Source organism: Cornus florida, unplaced genomic scaffold, assembly GCF_030987335.1.
Source record: "Cornus florida cultivar Cherokee Brave unplaced genomic scaffold, ASM3098733v1 CherokeeBrave_3.0.0_Hap2_Chr04, whole genome shotgun sequence".
NCBI lineage: Eukaryota > Viridiplantae > Streptophyta > Magnoliopsida > Cornales > Cornaceae > Cornus > Cornus florida.
In genome coordinates, this window is record NW_026775574.1 from 14,939,735 (window position 1) to 14,965,286 (window position 25,552).

A 25,552-nucleotide genomic window follows, 5' to 3' on the forward strand; every position below is an offset into this window, starting at 1 on the left:
GATGGAGTTTTCCGGCAAGGTTATGACTCAAATTGCTGAAGGGTGACGGCAGTCATGCACTGCCATCGGGTCCGATCTTCTTGTTGTCGATACAACCTCCTCACATGATTCAGATTTTGGGTTGAAGACTTAGATACCTCCTTCGATTTCATCAATCTTCATTCTGCTCTCCCAAACAGACCTTACAACTACACCGTTTTTTTTTTTTTTTTTTTTGTCGCAATTGGATCTTGGGTCTGCTAGTGGTGTTGTTTGCAAAGGGTGATTGTGGATGGTGGTTGGTGGTCGACCGTGGTGGTGGTAGGTCGAGGTGGAGAAACGGCAAGATCAGTTTTTTAACTCGCCAGAGATCACTTCACCCAGTTCAGTCTAGCGATCCCAACTCCAGCGAAGTTCAGTTCAATCCAGTGAAAGCTCGCAATGGAGTAAGGACTGAAGGTCGAACGGCGGTGTGTCCTTGCAATTGAACGGAGGGCAGTGAACTGTCCTTGCAATTGAACGGAGGGCAGTGAACTGTCCTTGCAATTGAACGGCGGGCAGTAAGGAGAATGGCTTGGCTGTGATAAGAACCATCTTTTTTTGTGGTTGCTGTGTATTCCATCGGTGGCATAGTTTCTTCGTCGCCGGCAATAATGAAGAAGAAAGAAAAAAAGAAAAAGAAAAGAATATATATATATAGTGTGTGTGTGTGTGTATGTGTGTGAGTAGAGAGAGAAATTTAATGGTGTTAAAGTTTTTTCCCTTTAATTATAAATGGGATAATTACACTTACCTCCTTTGGGGTTAGGTCTAATTACAAGCGGTACTCCTAACGTTTAAAAAATTACACCGCCCTTCCCCAATGTTTGCTCTGTCGTAACACTTAGCCCCCTCCGGTGAAAGTCAATGCCGGTCAAAGATAATTTTTGATGACATCAGCACTTTTTAACTATGTAATACCACATTTGCCCTTACTATATTTGTAAAGACATTTTTACCCTTACTTTTGTATTAAAATAACCCATATACCCAGAATAAAAAGACAAAAAAGCCCTGCATAATCCACACTAGCTCTTCTCTCTCTCTCTCTCTCTCTATATATATATATATATATAAATATATACTGGTCACTATATATATACACACATATATACATGTATATACATTGGTTACCATAACTGTCTCTCTCTTGATCTATATATGCATAAATATTATATACACACACAACATGAAGAAAGGAAATTGGGGAAAAACAAACTAGAGATAGGTCATTCAATAAAGAATCAGTTGGGTGCTTCTCGTTGACGAGTTATGCCGGGAACCCATCTTTCCAACAAATCCAATGAGCTGAATCCATAGTCCAAATTAATCTTCCAGTCTTCATTGCCGTAGTCCACCAATCACAGAGCCACATCAGTAAGCTTCGTTTAGACAGTGCCAAACACGCCACATATCGCTGATGCCACGCGCAACCACTCGCCGGCAACTGTAACTCGCGTTAAGTCCACGCGTCTCATGTGACGTCAGTCTCTGACGTCCCGTGCTCGCCGTCGACCGAGCAGCAGCCAACAGCCACCGGCCCACCAGCCAACTTCAGTGGTGTGGGTCAGATCCAGGTGCCGTAACTCTCCGTCCGCCGTCTTAGATGAAATTCAGGTCATCAAAGACGCTGAACTGGCCGGAAACGGCTCTTTCGGCATCGTCATCGACCGTCCCGAAAAAGCCCTGCATGATCCACACTTGCAAGCCTCTGTTACCTGCTGGAGATGTCACTGCTTTTGTTCCATGGCATCATCGGAGGTAAGTAATTGTGTTATGGCGGTGGTGGTGGCTATGGCTGTCGTGGTAGCGGTGCAGATGGTGGTTTTGTTGTGTCGGCTATGCAGATGGTGGCAGTGAAGACTATATGTTCGGCAAATCTAGGGCTCAAGGAGGTAAAACTTCAGGAAAAAGAAAAAAGAAAAAAAAACGAAACAAAAAGAAATCTCTATTTTAGGGGGAAAAAAAAATTATTAGGGTAAAAAAGTAATTTGACAATTAATTATCATTATTAATATAATATGGGGGTATATTAGTACTTTCACAAAAAAATCTAACATAAATAACCGGCGATAACATTGAAGGGAGGTCAGTGTAATTTTTGAAACGTAAGGAATACTGCCTGTAATTACACCTAACTTCAGGAGGTTAGTGAAATTATCCCATTATAAATTTCAATTTATAATCAAAGAGTAAAATAGTAAAATTATACATTTCCGTTGATAAATTAGACAGCGGTTACTGATAGAGGGTTATTGACAGTGGGTGTAGATGGAATTATGAAACATAGAGGGAGTGTGTGTGAAATATCAGCATAGTTTAAGGGGTATAAGTGAAATTAACCCTTTTTTTCTTTTTTTCCTTCCCCCCCATTTGCCTTATTGTCACATACTTTTGGAGTTAGAGGAGAGATAATTTTAGGCAACGAGGTCCTTGGTAGAATAGCCAAGAATTATGTGTATTGTGAGACAAGACAAGAAATCAACACAGGGTTAAGGAATAAAAAAAAAATTAATAATAATAAAAATAAAAAAAAATAATAAAAAAAACGTAAGTGTATAGTAAAGAAAATGATGGTAAAATGTGACTAGAATGGAAAAACAGGGCAACATTTAGCCCACTAGTTGGAAAAGCTTGTTTGTTGGCGAGGCACTACGCATGTATTTAATATCAACAGTCTCGTATACCATTTTTTTTTTTTTGTTAAAAGGGTGAGCAACAGTCCCGTATACTTACTTTGCTCCAAAGCCCAAAAAACACCAAAAGTACACTTTTCATATATAAAATATTGGTTATTAAATAAATATTATTGAGACATTATATCTGTTTTAATATAGTTTTTCATTCTAATAATTTTAGTAATCAATACAACTTGTTACAAAATAGATTCGTCGTTGAGCAATATGAGGTCAACTATCAACTCTCTGACAGGGCTTTAGCCCAACTGAATACATAATGTATCATAGAACTTTAGTCCAACGTGTCATTACCCAAGCTATCGTGCATTTAATTCTTTCCGTCTTTCAAATTCACAAGATTTCTGTGATTATTCCTTTTAACAATTGAAGAGCATAGAGTGGGTATGGATTAGTAAATTCTTTAGTAACATCTGAAGAAAATGTAGTAGGCCACATTGTGGAACACATATACTGACCCCACAAAAATACACTGGTATCTACCTGCCTAATAAGTTGGAACAAATGTTGAAAGGGAAAAAATGATAAAAAGTCTCTAGTATCAACCATTGAACCAAACACTTAAAAAGGAGAGAGAGACTAACTTAAAAAACCAATTCGGGTATCGTAACATCAAGTTAAATGCTTCACATGGTACTCCAAACCCAGCCAATGTAACAACCAAAGCTGCATGCAAAAAAGGAATAATTAGTGAGCCGAGAAGGCATAGTTCCAGTTCCGTCGAATGGGTTTGAGAAATCAAAGCGAAGAAGACAGACAGTATGAGCAAGCTACAGGAGTAACAGGACAACCAATTAGTGACTGATTTCAAGGGAATAAAGCAAGTCCAAGCCAATTTGGAACCTTGCATGTAGGTTCACCTGGTATCCTCCTGCTTGTGTTCCTTATCCTATTTAAGGACCAACTTCCATGAGAATACATAACTTTAGGAACCCATCTCTTTTATCTCAGAAACCGGATGACTGTTCCAAGCCAGTCTTCTGGTATGTTGTCCTTCAATTCCCCGCTTAGGGCCTTTAACGAGTGTTCTGTGGCCGCCTGCAAGTAGCCGATAGTGTACACGAGTTCTCGACTGAGAAGTTTAGCAGAAGAAATGAGATTATAGCAGGACATGGCCAAGAGTCACTCGTTACCTTTACAATGTAGACATCGATTCCAAGTTTTGCAATCATCGCGGCTTCTGATATTTTTGTATTCATTCCCCCTGTAGTGTCATGGTCTGCTACAGTAAACTCAACTGCTGATGACAACAGAGTAAGGATTTGAATCAGATTTCCATTCTTTTAAATGAGAGAAAACCCCATATACCTATCTCTAACAACCACAACAACAAAAACAGGGAAAAAGGGGTGAATTTCTGAATTTAAAATTATCAACTATAAGCGAGAAGTGGCAGCGGATATGACATTTTAAGTTTTAACTGTATAATACTGGCGATTTACCATTTCTTTCAATGGCCAGAACCATCCTATGTTTAGTCCAGATAATCAGCATTTTAAGTATTCGATGCGGTTTAGATCTCAGATGGGGTTCACACACATTTTCGTTCTTAGTTGTTGAAGGTAACACGTGGTTTGTTATGGCCATGATAATGGAAAAATAAGGTTTATGTAGCCGATCCCAGGTAGCTGGAAAAATACTTGGTTAGAGTTGAGTTGAGCTGAGCTGTTGTGAAGGCATGATTTCATCCTCCATAAGAGAGTGATCGATTGAGGGATCATCGAAATCGGAACAATCACCACAGATGACGGCAAAAAAATTAAAAGAAGTCATACCATGAATACCTTTGGATGCCCATGTTTAATTTAAGTGCTAAAAAAAAAAATTAAAGTGCTATTATGCTTCAAGAAAAAAGGGGAATAAAAATCAAATCAAATGCAATGCAGAGTAGAATAAGTTTTCAATTTTCAAATGTTGGCGACCTTTTTAATTAATCAATATAATGATGTAAAGAAGTATCCTTTACTGACCATTCATGTTTGGTAATGTTGGTTTCTCTACATACCAGCTCCCATTTTCACGAACAGCTGTTACATACAGAATTGTTCAATTTAAAATATGCAAAATCAGGCCCATCAGTTGCAAAAATCTGGGGTTTAAATTTTAAACTGGCTCCTTACCAATCTCCCTGAGGAGTACTGCATTAGGATCTGTTGGTGGACGGTCATATACGCCTAAAACGTCTGTCTTCAACCCGCATTGTATAGGATAACATGCATAAAAAGCTGCTTCCGCAAGGATTAAAAGATGATACGTGAACAGTTATTAACACAAGGAGATGTGAGATTATGCCAGACAAGATATTTGGAGAGCCAACTTGATATATACAGTGATACATTTGATCGTGTATAGCTTAACTAAAATTATGGTTCTAGTCATAATAAAATGACAAAAAATGACTCATTTCAAAAAGTTGGACCAAGGAAGAAAAATAAATTTACCATAGCGGAATTGACGCGAGTCATCCAGATCTCGAGATGCATGGACAAACCTACTTGCAAGTTATAAATTGGGGCATTGCCTAACAACATAAATATGAAAGAAACAAGGTAACATACACAAGGTGGTCGAAGATGATTTTAAGTACAAAGCATGTTTGACTTCCATCTCTTGAAAGTATACTCTAAGTTTTAAAAGAATATAGTGTAGGACGTGGGCGTTCCCCAACAGGAAAAATCCAGGCGCATTGAACATATAATTTGAAGGTTTGGTTCAGATGCATAGACAGCAATTAGAATCAAACTATCAAAGCATGCACCAATTCTATATTGAATATCGTCCTCGATATGATCATGGTGGGATTAGGACAGGATCATTCAAAATCGTATAATTGCAATATGACCATATTGGAATTGCCATTGGATTGTTCGGGCATTAAAAATTGTAATTTTTATGTTTTGTCATGGTAGTTGGAAGTTGGAACTATTAAGAACGTTAACTGGTTTTCCACCTTTTGTCATAAGTGTGGTTATGTAGTATGTAATGAGTATTTAGTAGATTGTGTAAAAAATATATCTTGGTTTCTTTTATTATGAAATAGTTTTAGTGTTAAATAACTCGGATCTTTTGTGAGGAAAAACAACGAGAATACAAGAACTCAAATCTTGACTCTCCATGCATTACTTGTAAATTGTAATATTGTAATACTGATTGAGGGCTCTACCTCTTTTAGCTACACTCTCATATTTACTTGGATGAACTTGTACATAAATACATATTTCATACGACCGTATAATATTTCTACATTTTTCTCTTTTGCATAATAGACATGTTCTCTGTTTGTTTCAAGGATTTTTCATCTATACATATAGTTTTAGTTTTCCCCCTCATTTTTTAGGATCTTACAATCCACATTCCCCCTCCATCAATCCAACTTAGTACCCCAAGCCTAACCACCTTGCTTCCTAATCAATTTTACTTCCACTCGCGTCTGGTAACAACTCACATATCCATGTCAAAGATACAAAAGCATATTAGAAATCATTCAGTAGACAGTGGATACAAGAAAAACAACGTATTCAGGCTTTAGTTGCGCTGCAAGATAACGTATGATCACATCTCCACTCAATATGGTGCAACCCTGATTTAATAAAGTTATAAAGTACATGTCAATATCAATTACCAGATGACCAAGAAGCTGACGACCTAATGAAAGAGATCAAACCTGTATACCATCAAGTACTGCATCTCCATGCAAAACCTAGAATGTCAAATAACAAATACCATATTACCATGCCAATGCCAAAGGAAATAAGACAACAAAAGATAAAATAATAACAACTAACATAGAAGAGTACAGCCAAAAAAAAGTAAATTGATTTATTTTGAAATCTTCAATTTTTTTTATTTTCTATTTTTAATGGTTCATTCAAAGAGTGATCATATCCAAATTAATGACAATATAGTCATTAAGGTCCCCACAACAATACATTAATGCGAGGGATTGTTCCATCATGCAAAACTGATAGAAAGATAAATATGTACTAAAAAATAAAACTTTTATGATGGTTCCAAAATTGTGTTTTCCACCTCAAAATAATGTTGATACATACGATGAACATTTCTTCGCAAGCAAACATGGTAGAAAGAAAATAGCAAGCTCAAATAACTTGAGTATGGAGGTATGATGCAGATAAATAGTACAAATCAGTTCAGCAAACACAGAATGATGACAAGTTCTCAGAAGTTCTAAATATGAACAAGTTGATTGAAACTACTTATTTCTGGTTCATATTTCACGTAAAAACATGAACATTCATATTTCATGTAGAAGAAACACAAAAATGAGCAAAAGCATTTAACAAGATCAAGCTTCAAAATCTCAAAGGTAATTAAAATAATTCAAACTTACAGGTACAAAACCAGAGTCGATAGCTTTAGCCACCATAGACACATCAGCTGAGGGTAGCTGCATACAAGTCTAGATTTTAGGCTTTAGGGTACTACTAACAGGGAATGTTCCCAATACTAAGGGAAACACTAAAACAATAATTTCCCACATTTGATGCATATAATTCAACAAATACAGTGTTTCTAGACGTGTACTAACATCTCTTTCACAAGTTGACCATCCACACGAAAATGGAGACATTCCAATAGAAGGAATACCCTCTGCAAGAAAAACCAAAACATTTATTAGAGTGAATCCTTGTAGTCCAGACGACATTTAGTATGAGTAGGGTTGTTAATGCTGATAATAGCAGGCATGTAATGAATAGGTCATATAACATTAACACGTAACACCTAATTCTAAATTCCTGGAGGTGAATAAACATTATTGTGCTAATACAGGAGTGAGATAACACATTACTAAGATCTTAAAGCAGAGGCTGGGTCAAAGACTTGAAGGTTCTACTTGACTCAAAATTTTCAAATTGACACGAAAAGATGTTGAAACCAACGCACGATAGCCCGAGGCTATTTCACAGATATGAATCATTGATCTGAAACTGCATCAGGTTTGATCTCTCAGATTTACCCGACGAGTACTACAAAAAAAAAGAAGAAAGGAAAAGAAAAAGAAAGAGAGTTCTGTATCCAATAGTTTTAAACCCCCTTCCAGATGCTTGAAAATTCTAACTTTTCTGTCATTATAAGTTTTGGATAATAAAGTTAATAGGGAGGAGAGAATTGGTGTGATTTCTTGAACTCTAGCGACCATGAGGAGGCTTATTAATACAAACCCATGTAAACAAAACTTGTATGCATCTCAACACACACAGATACACATGCACAAACATGTAAGCATAGTAATTTAAGTTTATAGCCATGGCTTGTAATCTAGTCAACTTCTGCCAGCTCCTAGTTACTTCCTATCCATGAATCTGAATATCATACTGGTTTTTGATGAACCACTATGAAGTGGGAAATGCCTACTAGGCGTCTGTATTTAACAAATAGGGGACTGAAATTGGAATTCTGACTTCTTTGGAAAAGATCCTATCACAAACACGTCATAATTTAATTAGAATTACCTAGTAAGCAGAAATGCAAACAATATAGAGGCGGAAAACAGGATTGTGACATAACAGTTGCATTTTTTATTGACCATATGTGTACCTCTGGCCAAGGCTCTAACAATTTCAAGATTGAGCGACGTAACCTGAAATCATGGATACAAACAAATCAAAGGATGAATCTAAGTCTAGAAGAAGAAACAAAGTAAAGGTTGCAAAACTCACAGAAATACGTGTAGCAACAAAACCAGCCTTGACAAGAGGTTTGTTCAATCCTCCTTTATGAACCCCAGATTTGCTAGCCTGGAAGTGCCCAAAAGAACCTAAAGCGAGCAAATAATAATGTAAACTCAATCAATGCAGAAGTGCATGATATTGAGCTATGTTACACACTAAAATAAGTTAAGAGAATAAGTTAAATCACTGACCCAATAAGCTAAATCTGAATTCAATATCTTTAACTCATACAGTATCACCATATATTTTAAACATATAAAGCAAAGACCAATTGACCTTAAATGAGCTAAATAAGCAACCTGCTCCATGAACAATAACGACACCGCTAGAATCCAATACTCGTTCATCACTGAAATCATCAACAGAACATGATGCTTCCGAAAACCCGGGACGCTTGCTCCAATCCATCCCAGTAACCTTCCCAGAAGAAGAACCCAACATCATCACTTGCTGCAGATGGAAGCAAACCATTTTGAGATTTTCTTCATTTATCTTCTCTAACTCGTTCTTGCAAGTAATTGCCGCACCTCCTTAATTTATATATGTTAAAAAAAAAAATGTCAATAATACGCAAATTTGTGCACAAGTCTCTCTCTATATATAGAGTTCCTAAGAGGTCTCTCTCATGGAAAGAGCCATGAGCTCTCCTATTTTTTTTTTTTTAAACTTAGATGATTAAATAATTGAATTGACTTTTCACACATCTCAAAAAAACTGTTGGTTAAATTTGAATTGGTATTTTCTCCATCACAATTATTGTGAAGAGACATCTACAATAATTAGTCTTGTTCATGGCCATTATGGTGGTCCTCTTAAGAGCATTTCTTATATATATATATATATATATATATATATATATATATATGTCATACATCAAATGAAAGTCGAAGAATAGTAGTTTAAGCAAGTCGATCACATCAGATTGCATTTCATGCTCGTCTTCGTTTCTCTCTCTCTATATACACACACTGTATATGTCATATATCAAATCAAAGTCTAAGAATAGTAAAATAAGAAAGTCGATCACATCGAATTGCATTTCTTGCTCCGTTGCTCGATTCTGTAAATTAAATGTATATGCGTCCATATCAGTCTTAGTATCTCTATCTATTTGTGTATTTTACACACACAAATATAATTTTATACACAGAGATTAAATCGAAGTCGGACTTCCGTATTTACACATATATGTATAATTATATATATATACACACACATACATATACAGATCCAATCAGAGTCGGACTTCCGTATATAGATCAAATTAAAGTCGGACTTCAGAGTTCAGATTGCATTTTCTAGCTCGATTTGTGGATGATTACATGTACGAAAACCAATTGCTACTAGTGAAAATACTAAATTGAAGTGAAGATTGCTGACCTAGTTTGACGATGCAACGGATCGGTTTGGCTAGATTGATAGTATCAGTAGTGGAGTTGATGGATGTGCTTTGCTGCTTCATTTGATCCTCCTCTTCCATTTCGGGTTTCCACGACTGTGCTAGCTTTGCTTCAGCTTGGACTCAATAACACTTTAGATATTTAAGGCACCATTCAAGACCGCGGGCTGGACTTGGGTTCAGTCAGGTCTCCACTAAACCGGTCTACCCAAAAAAGGAAAAAAGAATTCTACTTTCATATAAAGTTTTTTTCTAATTAAAGAAAAAAAAAAGTTACTATTTTTGGTAACTAATATTTATGGATATTTGGGCATTATTCTGTAATCAGTTTCGTGGGAATCCAACTTTTTAAGAGTATGAATTTTAATATTTATTTAATTTTATTATTATTATAGAAATTACCAAATATAAGAAAGTAATAAAATTTAAGTTACGGGGAAAATAAAAATAAGAACATGTTTAACATGAAAAGCTGAGAGCGATCCGATTTTAAAAAAATTGATGTGGCTTTTGAAACCACCTCAAGAAAATGTTTTGACCAACCTGAGAGCGATCCGATTTTAAAAAAATTGATGTGGATGAAGGAGTAGAAGACTGCATATATAGCAAACCTAAAAAATAAATAAATTGAACGGGGACAAAGAATGAAATATATGTGACAGATATTGCTCAACATTTCAAGGTCACATTGATTGCTTTACCAAGCAAAAGTCCTTACATTTCACTAAAAATATAGTCAACTATTGATTTTGTAAGTTATAACACCACGTTCACTGTTCTTTGTCAAAATGGCAAGCGAGTCCCTCGTCGTCGTGGCCACTTGTTGCCCAAATACAGACTGTCGATTCCAAACGGCAAATGCCAATGGTAATCCCGTAGTTTCGCAAGTCGTCGGGGACATTATAGTCAATTCAAATTTTACATCATGGCATCCTCACTCCATCTTCATTTCCATTTTTATATAATTCCTGAGCCAACACTGAACTCCCCTTGTTCTCATCTGCTTGGTGGACTTTTTACTGAATTTCAGATCCTCAAACCAAAAAGTAGAGAGAGAAAGTTAGAGACATACTTCGTCTTCAACTGTTCCAGAGGTCTAACTTATGAATAACTTCAACTAAAGAATCAAAAGAGACCAGAGTCAGAAGGCTGAGACTCCATCGACATCAATGGCTGAGAACGAAGGATCATCATCAAGAGCTTTGTCGGCTCCTTTCCGCCCCACGATCACTCTCCCGCCACGTTCAACGATGGAGAGTCTGTTCACAGGTGGGGCCGGGGCGAGCCCGGGGCCGATGACTTTGGTCGCCGGCTTATTCTCCGAAAACGATCCGGAATCGGAGTGCCGCTCTTTCTCTCAGCTGCTCGCCGGAGCCATGGCGTCTCCGGCGGCGATTCCCGTCCACCGGCCGAGCTTTTTTGCTGCGGAGGATTCTTCTTCCAACGACAGAGAGGCCAATGGTGCCGGCGGCGACAGTTTCCGGTTCAGGCAGAACCAGCCGTCCGGTTTGTCGGTTTCTGATTCGGCCATGTTTACGGTACCTCCTGGTTTGAGCCCTGCTAGCTTGCTTGATTCACCGGCTTTCTTCTCGTCTGGACAGGTATTGAAGCTACAACAGCTCTGCTTTTTTACATAGGCATATATAGTGTTTGTGATATTGGTTGTGTGGAATTAGAGTTTTGGATGTGGAATTGGTACCTTGAAATTGGAATTAAAGAAAAGTTAATTCAAATTCTAAACTATTTATTTTCCAACTAAGGCATCAATTTCATGCTACCATACATAGCTTAAAGACTTTCTTTAGGTTTTATGGAAATTTTGTACAATTATTATCTATGTCGGATTTAGTATTGATTTAATAGCTGAAGCTGCTTGCTTTAGCTCACTAAAGGCTAGCCCAGTGCACCAGGCTCCGGCCATTGCGGGTTCGTGGAAGGTCAGATGTTTGTAGTCTTACCTCTGCATACGGAAATGCTTGCTTTAACTTACTATAAGTTTGATTTCGGTAATGGAATGATTGTAAAAGTTACCTCCAGATAGTTGGAGTACTTGGAGTCATTTCACAATAAGGGAATGCTGCTTTTAATGCAGTACTACTCAATTATATATTTACTTCTATACTGAAAATTTTGGTGACAATCCCTTATGGTCTGAGGTGTATATTTTTCCTATAAGTTGGGAACTCTCTAATTTTTTGGGAGTATGTGGGAGAGTTTGAAATCAGTGTCTTTTGGTCTCGTGGTGTGTAAATCCATGTCTGGATTGTTTCGTCTTGGTGATATAGTTCTTAAGTACACTATACTTATATATTTTATGGTCTGCATTCTCTTTAAATTATTTTGCTCTTAGTGAGATAAGCACTTAGTGCGATACTTGGTATTTTGCCAGTATTGGTTAGATCAGAAGTGCAGATGTAGCTACCAGAATGTCAAATTGGAACTTGAGTTGGCTGCCTTTTTCAATGGGGCATGGGCAAACAATCAACTTTTGAGGTTATAATTACATGATTATAAGTTCTAGTTTTTTTTTTTTTTTTTTTTTTTGTGTGTGTGTGTGGGAACTGGAAAGCATTTCATGTAATTATAATGTTAGATTTTAATATTCAAAAATCTTTTCTTTTGCACATTTTATCAAAAAAGAAAGAAAAAGATAAAGTAAAAGATGCTTACATTAGCTCCTCACGTATTTGATCCGATAATATCAGAGTTAGAAATTGAGTTTGTGCCAGTATAAGGAGTCATGCCAAAAAGTGGATAAAGTCTATTTCTTTCAGTTATGCAGCTCAAAGTCTGTCAGAAATCCATCTTCAGAGAACCTTGTAGGTGTCTCTTTATCTTCCTGTTGGGAGCTCAGTAATTTGTGAAGAATGCGATGAAGTTGATTGAGATAATTTAGATCAATATATACAACTTATTCTTCTTTGTCATGCCTCTTTAAGAAAGAGGATAACCACCAATTACTGAGTGATTCTGACTTGGAGGATTGGCAGGGAAGCTGAAAAATAGGGACAATGGTTGCATACTTGCATATACAGTGATGATTTCCTACCTCAGTTACTCAAAGCTTCACCCCTCTTTCAGCTATTTATTTTTATGATTTTTGAGATGTGTAGGGCACCTTTGGGATGTCCCACCAACAGGCCCTGGCACAGGTTACAGCTCAGGCCGCACAATCTCAATCCCATATGCATATCCAATCTGAATATGCAATGCCACAGCTTCCATCGTTTTCTTCCAATACAACCACACAACAGCAAATGCCACCCTCTGTGCCAGACACTAACATCACGAATGAGTCATCAGAAATCTCTCATTCTGATCAAAGATCCTACAGTTCTTCCTTTACTGTTGACAAGCCTGCTGAGGATGGCTTCAACTGGCGGAAATATGGGCAGAAGCAAGTGAAGGGCAGTGAATATCCTCGAAGTTATTACAAATGTACTCATCCGAATTGTCCAGTCAAGAAAAAGGTTGAACGTTCTTTTGATGGCCAAGTAACTGAGATTATCTACAAGGGTCAGCACAACCATCAGCAGCCACATGCCAATAAGCGTGCAAAAGATACTGGAAATCCAAACGGGAACTCAAGTCTCCAGGGAAACACTGAATCGGCTTTGGAAGGAAGGTCTGGTAATTTGAACAAATCAAAAGAAGGGGTACCTGTTTATTCATTGTCTATGAAGGATCAGGAATCTAGCCAAGCTACACCCGAGCATTTGTCAGGATCAAGTGACAGTGAGGAAGTGGGTGATACTGAAACCAGAGCAGATGAAGGGGATGAAGATGAACCTGAACCAAAGAGAAGGTTTCTACCTTTCCTGGAAGCATTAGACGTTCATACTGGAATAGTTTTTTATTTTTCAATTTATCTTGATTGCTACCTTGTTCTTAATGTATGTTGCTCAGGAATACTGAAGTCAGGGTTTCAGAGCCAGCTTCATCCCACCGGACGGTGACAGAACCTAGGATCATTGTACAGACAACAAGTGAAGTGGATCTGTTGGATGATGGCTATAGGTGGCGCAAGTATGGCCAGAAAGTTGTTAAAGGAAATCCTTATCCAAGGTAGTATTCTTTTTCCTGATTTACTTATCATTAAAAAGAAATATAAAATATGAAAATTTTTATGGTAGTTCAATCTCGATTCCAGTTTCATCGTAGGGAATTATACGATCCTGTTTCTTTACATTTCATGGTTGAATTTGTCACCATTGAATTATAAAACTCGTGATGCTTGCTAATATGGAAACTCCAGCATTTATAATCAAAGTCGTTATTGCATGGAGTGCCCTGCAGTCGTAAACCTTTTAAAAGAAGGGGGAAAAGGGAAAAAAAGGAAGAGGTAAAGAACAGAGATTATACTGAAGACCAGTATTTTATTGGGAGGTAAAGCATACAACAACGTAACAAACATTAAATCTCAAGTACTTGGGTGAGCTTGACAGTCTTTTTATTTATTATTATTTGTTTTTAAACCAGTTTTTTGGCATAATATTGAGATGTATTTATCATCTTGTAAATCACTACATGTTTAAGCTCTCTTGCTTTACTTGAGACTACTGAAACCAAACATATTTTTTGTTTAAATTATGTGCGGTTGCCCTCAACTAGTTTAACATTTCATCTTAGCTTAGGTGATACTTCCTAATGCCAGAAAATTGTGCCACACCATCTAGGGGGGGAAAATAAAGCAAAAAGGAAAAAACCATATAATTCTATCAGACTACCTTATTAATTAAAGCAAGAAAGGTGCAGTCCAGAAATAAGGAGAACATATCTCCAGCCAAACACTCTAGATGAATCCATGATGCAGTACAAACGATGTAGAAAAACTACTTTGTTTTTCCCTGCAAGTAGACCTGCCTGTCCTAGCCGGGACAACATCATCTCGCAAGACGTATCATGACACTGTGATGACTAACTTTACTCAATAAGCTTTGTCCATTAATATCAGTTGCTTTATTAACCACTCAAACATCAAATAGAAGTCCTTTATCTTCCGGAGCTTCATATGCTATCTTTCTCCTTCTACAACCATCAACTACCAAATAATTTTGGTTTCTTGGATTTCAGTATTTGGGTTTTTCTCAAAAAATATTGTCATCATTTTTCTTTCTTCTTAAATGAGATTGTACTTATAGTATTCAATTTGTTGCAGCTATACATGTTTTACGTTAGGTCTTGTTGCATTATTTTAATTTCTCTTTTAGAAGTTTAAAAAAAAGTCAAATTCCATTTCATCTTGTAGATCTATAATATGCTTAACTAATTCTGTGAATATTTATTGTTCAACTATTATGTAATATGATAGTAGACTAATTCGATAACACTCATTATTGATCATTCAATCCATGTTATACGTGTTCAATAGTGCGTTTTGTCAATTTGATGATCCAGTTTGATTATTCTTATTCTTCCAGATTTTTCATGTTTTTCATTCTATTTTTTTTAAAAAAAAATTTGGGCTTATATGCATATCATCGAGTATTCTCTGTACTGATCTGTGATGCTGCAATAGTGTTGTCTCGTATAATTAGCTTTTAACAAGGTACAGCTGTCAATAACAAAATGATCCATCAAAGACTGCTATTTCGATACATTTTCTGTTGCTTTAAATGTTTTCGTACATTAACAGTCTTTTACTAGCTGCGTGATTTGTGTTTATTTACAATCCTTGTTTAAGTATCTTGCTGCCAACTGCAGGAGCTATTATAAGTGCACAAACCCAGGGTGCAATGTCCGTAAGCATGTTGAGAGGGCTGCAAGCGACCCCAAAGCTGTCATAACAACGTATGAAGGCAAGCATAATCATGATGTACCAGCAGCTAGAAGCAGCAGCAGCCACAACTCAAACACCAATAACAACACATCGCAGGTAAAGCCACACAATGTCGTAAATCATGCTACGACTAAGAAAACAGATTACGGAAGCAATGATCCACAGCCTGTAGCGCGACTGCAGTTTAAACAAGAACAGATAAGATAGCTTCTTTGAGTCGCGGTCATGAAAAGAGACAGGAGGACAAAGGAAGAACACGAAAGGTCAGCGTAAATCAGTAAAAAAAGCTTTTAAGTTATATTTCGGTGGGATATACTTTTGGAGGCCATAGTTTAGATCCAGGCTCTCTCTCCTCGATTGCAAATGAACAAAAGAAACACGAAACGAAAAGGGAAAAAAAGAAAAGAAAAAAGAACAGGCTAGCAAAGGTTGAATTTGAACAGAAAAATTGTTGTATGTAAGCTAGTTGGCATACTGTGTTGTATTGTTATTCTTATGTGCATTCTTTTGTAAATGGTAAGTGGGAGTCATGCTTGTGTTTTGGAAGCTAGAACAGATCGTATTAGGGAGTTAACTCTATTATAAATCCTTACTGTCAACCACTCTTTTATATTATGCGTTTTGTCCAGAACATTATGCAACTACTAGTTTTCTGATGAGTTTGATGTCTTTTTGTGTTGGGGTCGAACAGAGGGTTCTTCACATGATTTGTGTGTGTGTGTGTGTGTGTGTGTGTGTGTGTGTGTGTGAGAGAGAGAGAGAGAGAGAGAAAATGACGAGGACACCGAAATAAACAGGTGGGTCCATTCTAGAGATGCAACAAGTGGGACCCATCCACATTACACAGCTAATGCCTAATGGGCTAGTTTAGACCAGATCTCTGAATTTTGTTCAATTGAAGTCTTGGGTTGAAGACTTCAAGCCTAAATAGCGGGTATCTTTCAACACGAATAATGATTTTTGCGCCCCAAGTCTTGGGTCGTAGACTAAAACGATAGGAATAATTGATTTTGTCCCCAAGACTTCGGGGTACCAAGTCTTGGATGGATGCATTGTGGCCCTGGGTAATACATTCAACGATGCATTGTGGTTGGGAAGACTTCGGCCTAAATGGTTCTTCCTATAATAATTATAATTCTTGCATTGAAGACTTTGGCGTACCATAATGCGCCCCTTGGATGCATTATGACAGCATGTAATGCATTCAACGATGCATTTTGTGGTCAGCTCATGTCTTGGGAAAGACTTGGGCCTAGAAGCTCATTTTTCATGACTATAGAAATTAGAGTTAAATATAAGTTCAATGTTCTTTATATATATGAGTACTCCCCGTGGAATAAAATTTTTTTTCTGCACTTCCTATTGTGACCATTATATTAGATTTAATGGTCACATTCTAAATCCACCAATATACTTTCCTTTTAACACAAAATCACTACCACTATTTATTATTTTCAAAATTTTCGACACTTCATTTTTAATACAAAACCACTATCACTCTTCACTTCTGAAAATCACGTCTCATCACTAAAAATTTTCTTTGAAAAAAAAGAATTATAAGTGTTAAAAAATTATTGTATACCTCCCTAAATGCATCCTATTTAAAAATTAAAAATTCAATTTATTTTTCTCAGACCCCTTTGTCACAAATTGTCTCATCTTCCTTATTATTATTATAATTATTTGTTGATGCGAAAATCCTCGCAACTCGAAACGATGGCGTTTACTTGCAAAATAAAAGGACATCATCTCGAATGGCACCGATAGGGTGTCTGCCGAGGACTCTCCGACGATCAAGTTAGTACTTGTAATCGTATTACATAATAATTATGTATATTCTCTTTAGGGGTTTTTTCTCGTACCTTCTTTAACGGCTTGGTGCCCTATTTATGGCTGTCGATTGGAATCATATTGGTCCCGCGGGAGATCCGCTTGTGCGAGATCAGAGGAGATCGTTTGTTGCCAGATTTGTCGGAGATATGATTTACTCCTTTGACGTTCTCAAATTGTGCCAAGGTGACACCCTGTTAAACCACGTCGTCATTCATTATCCTGGATAAGAAATGTCATCATTCTTATCTGATGGAAATCTTTAACTTTGATAACGAAATATGTCGAAGAGGTCTGGCGGCTGGTCAATGTAGGTTATTTTTCCCTATCAGTTGCCCCCTATTCCCAAGCTTACTCGTCTAACTTTGGGAATGTAAATTTTTTTGCCCCCAGCACTGTTCCCAAGGGAACAGTACTGTTCATTGGAACAATAAATTTTTTTTTTTTTTTTTGGCCCTGGGTACTCTTCCCTTGAGTAATTTTCTCCCTTGAGTACTCTTCCCTTTGGTACTATTTTTGGTACCCTTGGGTAATCTTCCCTCGGGTATTATTTTTAGTATCTTTGGGTACTCTTGTGTACTCTGCCCCTGGGTACTATTTTTAGTACCCTTCGGTACTCTGCCCCTGGGTACTATTTTTGGTACCCTTGGGTAATCTTCCCTTGTGTACTATTTTTTGTACCCTTGGGTAATGTAATACCCCTAGTTTTCAAAAATATAAAATGATAATTTAATTTTGAATTTATTGTGTTTTTATTTAATTATGTGACTTTTGTGTTTTGGGTACTTAATTGATTAATGGTGAATTTGTTTTATGTGTATTTGCTTAATTGATTAATTGATTATTTTTGTGTATTTAAATTAATTATTAATTAGAAATTGTTTTAATTTAATTGTGGATGTGTTTGGAATGTTTTATTTAATTATATTTATTTATTTGTTTTCCTTGGTTTGTTTGTTTTAAATGTCTATTTAATTGTAATGGACGTAACTGTTTGGTCATTTGTTATTACAGTGTTTGCGTATACTTAAGTTTAGGGTTTTGTTTTATATAATTAGGTAAGCCGATGTATAAGTAGGCTGGGATTAGGATTAGGGTTTTTACAGAAGCCTCTATATATAGAACAATATATGTCTGCAAGGGTTTGAGAAACCCTCTTCACGTATTATCTGGAGAGGGGAAAATAGAGACTCTGGAATGGTTTTGAGAATAAAGAGAGAGGGTCTTGGGAGATTAATAAAGGGAATTGCTCGTGAGTTGAGCCAAGGAGCAACCTAGGTGGAGAGCAGTGGACAGAGGAGGAAGGAATGGTCTTGGAGTTGCCGGATTATAGAGACGACGTTTTAAAGTTTCAAACTGAAACCGAAGGCAAGTTTCATTCTATCTCCTTCTTGTAAACTTGTGTTATATGCATTCTATATAGTCTCCAGGAAGTTAATTAAACTTTAAAACGGAATTTTGATGCATGGTAACAGACTTTATACTGTTCGTATGTTTAGGTGAACTGAAATTATGTTCCTTGCATAAACTGTTTTGTTCGGTTTTAAATTTTTGTCAAGCAATGCTTGTTGATATTTGATGAGTCCTTAGGATGGTTGGGACTTAATTGAAACCTAAGAACTTTAAAAAAAATCTAGATTAGAGGGTTGAACTTTGCCGGAAGCAGAGAAGGCAAACAGAGGAAGCATAAACTGTTTCGATTATGATTTATGTTTTTGTCAATTAATTTATACTGGAATTGGAGAAGTTTCTAGGATTGTTAGGACTTAAATTGAACCTTAAAAATCTTTAACAAAAGTGGGACAGAGGACTGAAACTTTGCCGGAAGCGGAGAAGGCAAACAGAGGAAATGGAGAAGGAAAAACGGAGGCTGAAAGAGTGGAGGAGGCTCCACCCTTCAATGGAGCCGGCTCCATTGAAGTGGAGCAGGCTCCACACTCTTGTGGAGGTGGCTCCAAGAAGGTAGAGCAGGCTCCAAACTTTTGTGGAGCCGGGTCCTCTTTTGTAAATGCACAGTAAATGCGTTTTGCTGATTTTTTTTAATTTATTTCAGGGGCTTAAATGAAATTTCTGGAAAGTGATATGGGGTTTTAAATGTTTAAAATTAACCTATTAAAACCTTAAATTAGTTAGTATATGCTAGTGTGTTAATATTAATGGACATCATGAATTATTAAAGATTAATGTGCATGCTGTCCAGGAAGGAGGAAGACTTAAATTTCCAGTTTATTTAGCCAATTGAATGGACTGAAATGAAAGATATTTTAGGAATGTTATATCAAAGATATATAACGCATAATTAAGACCCAGGAATGTGGGTGTGTGATCTGGAAAGAAACGTCATGAAATTTAGATATCAATTTACATGCCGTCAAGGATTGTGGAGGATTTCATTACTAGTCTTTGTTTCAGTGATTTAAGTGAACTAGTATGACAGTATGGTTTGGGATTTCTAGTATAATGTCCTCAGTTCATAATTCTGATAATCATTATACCATGCTATAGATGTTAATTGATAAACTGTTGTAATTTCTGTTTTGTCAATTGGAAGGATATGGATAATTTAAATTGTTTATCAGTACTCTAACAGTTTAAAAGGAGTTTTTATGATTATAATCATATACTGGATGTATGATAGGATCTTATTAATATTTGATTTCTATTATGTTGGTTTCTGGATTTACTTGATGTTCATTTGAGTGTGTATCATTATTGGATCATATGCATTATATGCACCGGTATGGGACGGTGGCAAATCAGAGATGGATTAGATCAAAAAGCTAAGTCCTACCTCTTTATACATACGGAATGGATTAACTAAAACAGTTAAGTCCTACATGGATGCATGTCCTATCAACTAAAACAGTTAAACGACATAATGGATATTTATTCTATCTTTCTGCATTATGAAGAAATTTATATATATACTTATGGTACCGTAATACAGCTTGAGTCTCCTGATCACGGTTAGGGTGCGTATATCGCAAAGGTTGAGTAGCTAGATATAGTTGATGTTTCCTGGTAGGTCTAGGTACTTGGCCGCTGGAAAGCGTGTTTTATATGTCACCTTCTACCCAGGCTGAACTATGTTATAGGCTAGTGAGCATCTTATAATTTGTATATATATATATATATAATATATATATATATATATATATATATATATAGACTATTTTAGATATTGCCGAACTGTCTAGGATGTATCTGCGTATCGGGTTTATGTACGGATTGTAGTAGGATGGAACTTGTATGTGGGCCTGACCCACCTTTATTTTTTCCAGGTGTTCGTAAGTACCAGGCTTAGGGCTTGATCGTGGTGATGCAGATACAGTCACTCACTCTTCCGACTACATAAGATTTCTTTTCTTATTCTAGTTTTGGATTTTAATTTTGTAAATTTATTTATAGTATAGGATTATTAGGGGTCCACTAATTGGATTCCCGAGTTGTACGGATTTGGAGAATTTAAATAATATTAATTTATTATTTAAAGTTTGAGGATTTTTATTTTAAATTTTTTTCAGCGCATTATTATTTTATTCTTAATTCAATTTTTATTCTTGCTTGTTTACATATTAATTGTTTGGTATCCCTCGGATCTGTGCCCGAACTTAATCACCTGTGACTCTAGAATCGAGAGGTATCACAGGTAATCTTCTCTCGTGTACTATTTTTAGTACCCTTGGGTATTCTGCCCCTGGGTATTATTTTTGGTACCCTTGGGTACTATTTTTAGTACTCTTAGGTACTCTGCCCCTGGGTACTATTTTTGGTACCCTTGGGTACTATTTTTAGTACCCTTGGGTAATCTTCCCTTAGGTAATATCCCCTTGGGTACTTTTTTATTGGGTAATCTTTCCTTGGTAAGGGAATAAATTGTACGAGCTTCACTCAGTTCGTCACTCCTTTAATAAGGAAATTAAATTTTACGAGCTTTACTCAGCTCGTCCCTTTAGTAAGGGAAGTAGGCTTTACGAGCTTCACTCAACTCGTCCCTTTAGTAAGGAATTATATTTACTATCCTTTATAGTATGAGGATATTGATTACGGGATTCATTCAACCAGGGTTGTAATACTCCTATATTTTAAAGAATTATTTAATTAAATTAATTACCTTTAAATTAATTTAATAGATTTATTTATTTTAAATTAATTATTTGTTTAATTGTTTATTTGATTTATTGGTATGATGATGTGCTTGATTGTTGATTAATTTGTTGGCGTGTTGGTTTTTATTTGTATGGTATGACTTGGTTGTTAATTCTTGTTTGATAATGTGCATCATGTATTTAGTTATTTTAATATTAAATGTTTATTTATCTAATTATTTGTTTAAATTTAATGGACTGAGTTTGGATTATTTGGATCAAAGAATTTGAGTCTTGGGTTGGAGAATGAAGCTTTAAATGATTTGGGATGGTTTAAAGGCCCATGGATTTATGCATGAGTATATATATATATATATATATATATATATATATATATATATATATTATGCATATTAAATGAATTATATATGTATAATTATATAGAGAATTATATATTTATAGTAAATATATATGTATAGGACTATATGCATATATATGGTAAGTATAGTTAAAAATGATTTATAAATATATATTACATAACATATATATTTATATTTATATTTTTTTATGTATATTAATATAGTTGGAGTCCTACATGGAAGAGGATTTGAATTGGCAATATATTATTTATCTATTTATATTTATATGTGTCATGTATATTAATATAACTAGAGTCCAACATGGAGGAGGATTTGAATTGACAATTTATATTATTTATTTTTATTGTGTGAGGAATATATATGTGTGTGTGTGTGTGTGTGTGTGTGTGTATATTTTATTTAAAAGTATTATTAGTTTTTTTGGGTAATCATACTAGGAATAGGATTAGGGTATTAATGTGTATAAATATACACATAAAGTTATATTGTTAATAGATTTTTCACGTTAGAAAAAAATAAGAGAAGTAGAGAAAAAGAAGAAGAGAAAACTGACAAAGAAAAGGCCGGATCAGAGAAAGAGGACGTCGGATTTGGAAGAAACAACCAAGGTTGAAGCGTCGGTTTCGTTTTGAAACCTTCAGACAAGTTCTTTTCTAACTCTCCTCTTAGAATCCATAAGTTTATTACTTTGGGTATCAAAATCTATAGATTAAATTGGCATGTTAATCATCTAGATATCGGATAAATGCATGTGAAAAAATTGATTAGTAGAAAAGGAAGAATCCTTCTTCAATTAGGAAACTTTTTTCAATTCCCGTTTTAGTATACTGTCTGTATCTCTCTCCTCGAGTGTCAAAACTACTCAAATCCTACTTAGTTGAATGGAAATTCGATTATCTACAATTTTGTATTTCACGAAAATTTCGTGAAACGGATGTTTACCTTGTCAAAACTGGGTTGGAAGATAGTACGAATTTTGTATATATATATATATATATATATATCTTATCCCATAATTGTTTTAACCAATTTGGATAATTTATATTGGTTGGGTGTTGACCTAATAATTCTTAATATCTATATTTAACATGTAACGTATTATTTGGACATTACTAAATTGTGTAACCTATGTGTTATATACTCCTACGTGTTATACTGTCACACATAAATAAATAAATATAACCTAATTAACTAATAAGTTGTTCATTGATATTTATCATGTTTATATATGTGATGGCGGTGTTGATGAAATCATAATAGGTTGTTTACTTAAATTAATTATATGTTTGTAACTTACATGGAGTGCCTATGTATGATTTATTTCATAGCTAATTGTAAAGTTTGGTACATGGTTAAATTGGAGGCATGGATGAGTTGCTAAAGGCATAAATAAATTGTCTTATTAATTGTATGAATAAAATACATACATGGGAAGTATGGATGAATTGCTAATTAATAATATGGATAAAAACATACTTTTGGAGGTATGGATGAATTGCCAAGACATAAACAGATTGTCATTTAATAGGCATGGTTGATTTGCCAAAGTATAAATGTATTATTTGTAGAGGCATGGTTGAGTTGCTATAATATAAATAAACATACTCTAGAGGCATGATTGATTTGCTAAAACATAAATAAATATTTATGGAGTCATGGATGATTTGCCAAATTATAAATAAATTGTTAGGTTTGTTAGATGATTAAATATATATCTATGGATATTGTGTTTATAAGTTGGAGGTAATAAATATTCTTATTAGAATAAAATAATGTTTAAAGGATAATATAATATTTTATAGTATTAATAAAATAATACTAATATAGGCATGAATGAGTTACCAAAGTATAGATCTTGGTTACGTGATCTTTATAAATAAAATCATATATACATTGGTGGAAATTGGGATTTAGATTGAAGGAAAATATTTCTTAAATTATTATTTATTATTTAAATGGTTAAATAATTGTTTAAATATGGAATTTAGGTTTAAAGGAGTTTTCTCTTAAAAGTGGAATGTACTTGATGTTCAGTTTAAATATAGAGGTAGTCTTATCATTGTTTATAGTCTTCGATTTCAAGGAATTTATTAATGAACATATTCTTTATATATTTATATATATAATATATATGTATCATCTTATATTAAAGGTTAAAACTTTAATTAGGATGATTTTGGCTAGAGATGTTTTATTTATTGGTTTTCAGAGGCTTGGTAGAAGGAACTTGTTCATGGGTCTAACTCACGATTTATTTTTCAGGTTATTAGAAATACCAGTCTCGAGGTTGAGGATCCGCAGCTGAGAGACTGTCATTCAACTACTCATCTTGTTTACTTTTTTAGTATTGTTATTTATTGTTAGATGTTTGGTGAATTAATAGTTTATGGTTTAGGAGTCTTTGACTTATAGGATTCCCGAGTTGTATTTTAGAATTTTTAAATTCATGGAATTTATTTTTGTCAAGGAGGATTTATTTTATTAATAGAATTTCGTTCAGCGATTTATTCATTCTTTTTATTCTTCTTGTATTCTATGTTTGTTTAAATACTAAATTGTTTTGATATTCTCGTATTTTCGGGTGTGGGCTTGGCCAACCTGCACGTGAAAATTCAGGGGTATCACAAGGGTCATTTTAGTACAAGACATTTATTTACTATCCCTTATAGTATGGGGATATTGATTACGGGATTCATTCAGTCCGGGTCGTTTTAGTACAAGACATTTATGTACTATCCCTTATAGTATGGGGATATTGATTACGGGATTCATTCAGTCCGGGTCCTTTTAGTATAGGACATTTATTTACTATCCCTTATAGTATAGGGATATTGATCACGGGATTTATTCAGCCCGGGTCCTTTTAATCCAGGACATTCATTTAATATCCCTTATAGTATGGGGATATTAATTACGGGATTCATTCAGCCCGGGTCCTTTTAATACAAGACACTCATTATCATCCCTTGTATCCCTTTAGTAAGGGAATTAGATTTTTATCAAGCGTTGGGAATGCCAACTCCTACTGAGCTAAGCATACTTGATGATTACTTTCTTACCCCTTTTAATAAAGGAAGTGGATTTGCTCGAGCGTTGTGAGCTCTCCCTTTAATAAGGGAGTAGTTAACTTATCGTCTCTTTACCGAGGGAAAAAGATGGAGTTGACCCTTCGTTCCTTTATGGGGAAAGATGTGCAGTCTGAAGGAGGGTGACCCCTTTAATACGAGGGGTAGTCGTCTAGTCTTTTTAGTAAATGAATGAAACTTTAACTATCTCACCCTTCTATGTAGAAGGAGTAGTCGGCTTCTTGTCCCTTTAATGAGGGAAGAATGTGTTGTTGACCTCTCGTCTTGGACTACTAGTGCCACCAAGGGGTCGCTAAAGGAGAGAGATTAGAAACCCGACTAGCTCGATATATCAAGGTTGGTACATCAATCTTCTAGACCTTGTTATCATATGCAGATCGACGATTGATATCGTGTGATCCACTATTCTGCCCCCAATGGTGGGATCTTGGGCAATGACCCATTCTATAGACGTTTATACAACGGACGGGGTGCCTGGTATTGCAACAATTTACAGTTGTCTAAAAATATTAAATAGTGTTAGAAATGATTACTGAAAATTAACCTACCATGAATTATCAATCCAAAGTTTTGCATTATTTGA

At 35.4% G+C, this 25,552-nt stretch overlaps 2 protein-coding genes across 6 annotated transcripts; one reads left to right on the top strand and one right to left on the bottom strand.

Moving 5' to 3' along the window:
- Positions 1 to 3,095: 3,095 nt before the first annotated feature.
- LOC132302826 (isopentenyl phosphate kinase) lies at positions 3,096 to 9,974 on the bottom strand. Of its 5 annotated transcripts, none has more exons than XM_059799794.1 (13): positions 9,788 to 9,974; positions 8,707 to 8,937; positions 8,396 to 8,493; positions 8,274 to 8,316; positions 7,264 to 7,325; positions 7,066 to 7,122; positions 6,379 to 6,414; positions 6,217 to 6,294; positions 4,835 to 4,901; positions 4,685 to 4,741; positions 3,848 to 3,954; positions 3,575 to 3,752; positions 3,096 to 3,484 (listed from the first exon to the last, which is right to left on the bottom strand). In XM_059799794.1, exons 1-12 carry the CDS (start codon positions 9,885 to 9,887, stop codon positions 3,657 to 3,659), a joined length of 1,032 nt encoding a protein of 343 aa, XP_059655777.1. In that variant the 5' UTR covers positions 9,888 to 9,974; the 3' UTR covers positions 3,096 to 3,484; positions 3,575 to 3,656. The 5 variants fall into 5 exon arrangements, with proteins under 5 accessions (XP_059655777.1, XP_059655778.1, XP_059655779.1 ...); XM_059799795.1 differs by having other exon boundaries at positions 3,096 to 3,380; positions 3,558 to 3,752; XM_059799796.1 differs by having other exon boundaries at positions 3,096 to 3,380; positions 3,848 to 3,951; positions 9,788 to 9,973.
- Positions 9,975 to 10,759: 785 nt separating this feature from the next.
- LOC132302827 (probable WRKY transcription factor 4) lies at positions 10,760 to 16,200 on the top strand. Its single transcript, XM_059799798.1, has 4 exons — positions 10,760 to 11,407; positions 12,920 to 13,611; positions 13,713 to 13,871; positions 15,510 to 16,200. Exons 1-4 carry the CDS (start codon positions 10,976 to 10,978, stop codon positions 15,790 to 15,792), a joined length of 1,566 nt encoding a protein of 521 aa, XP_059655781.1. The 5' UTR covers positions 10,760 to 10,975; the 3' UTR covers positions 15,793 to 16,200.
- Positions 16,201 to 25,552: the final 9,352 nt, after the last annotated feature.

Bases quoted from the DNA above. Each gene is read 5' to 3' on its own strand.
- LOC132302827 (XM_059799798.1), top strand. From the start codon at position 10,976: ATGGCTGAGAACGAAGGATCATCATCAAGAGCTTTGTCGGCTCCTTTC. The intron at 11,408-12,919 runs GTATTGAAGCTA...TGAGATGTGTAG, and splicing joins CTTTCTTCTCGTCTGGACAG to GGCACCTTTGGGATGTCCCA. The intron at 13,872-15,509 runs GTAGTATTCTTT...TGCCAACTGCAG, and splicing joins AAAGGAAATCCTTATCCAAG to GAGCTATTATAAGTGCACAA.
- LOC132302826 (XM_059799794.1), bottom strand. From the start codon at position 9,887: ATGGAAGAGGAGGATCAAATGAAGCAGCAAAGCACATCCATCAACTCC. The intron at 8,938-9,787 runs GTCAGCAATCTT...ATATAAATTAAG, and splicing joins CCGTTGCATCGTCAAACTAG to GAGGTGCGGCAATTACTTGC. The intron at 6,415-7,065 runs GTAAGTTTGAAT...TTGACATTCTAG, and splicing joins TCGACTCTGGTTTTGTACCT to GTTTTGCATGGAGATGCAGT.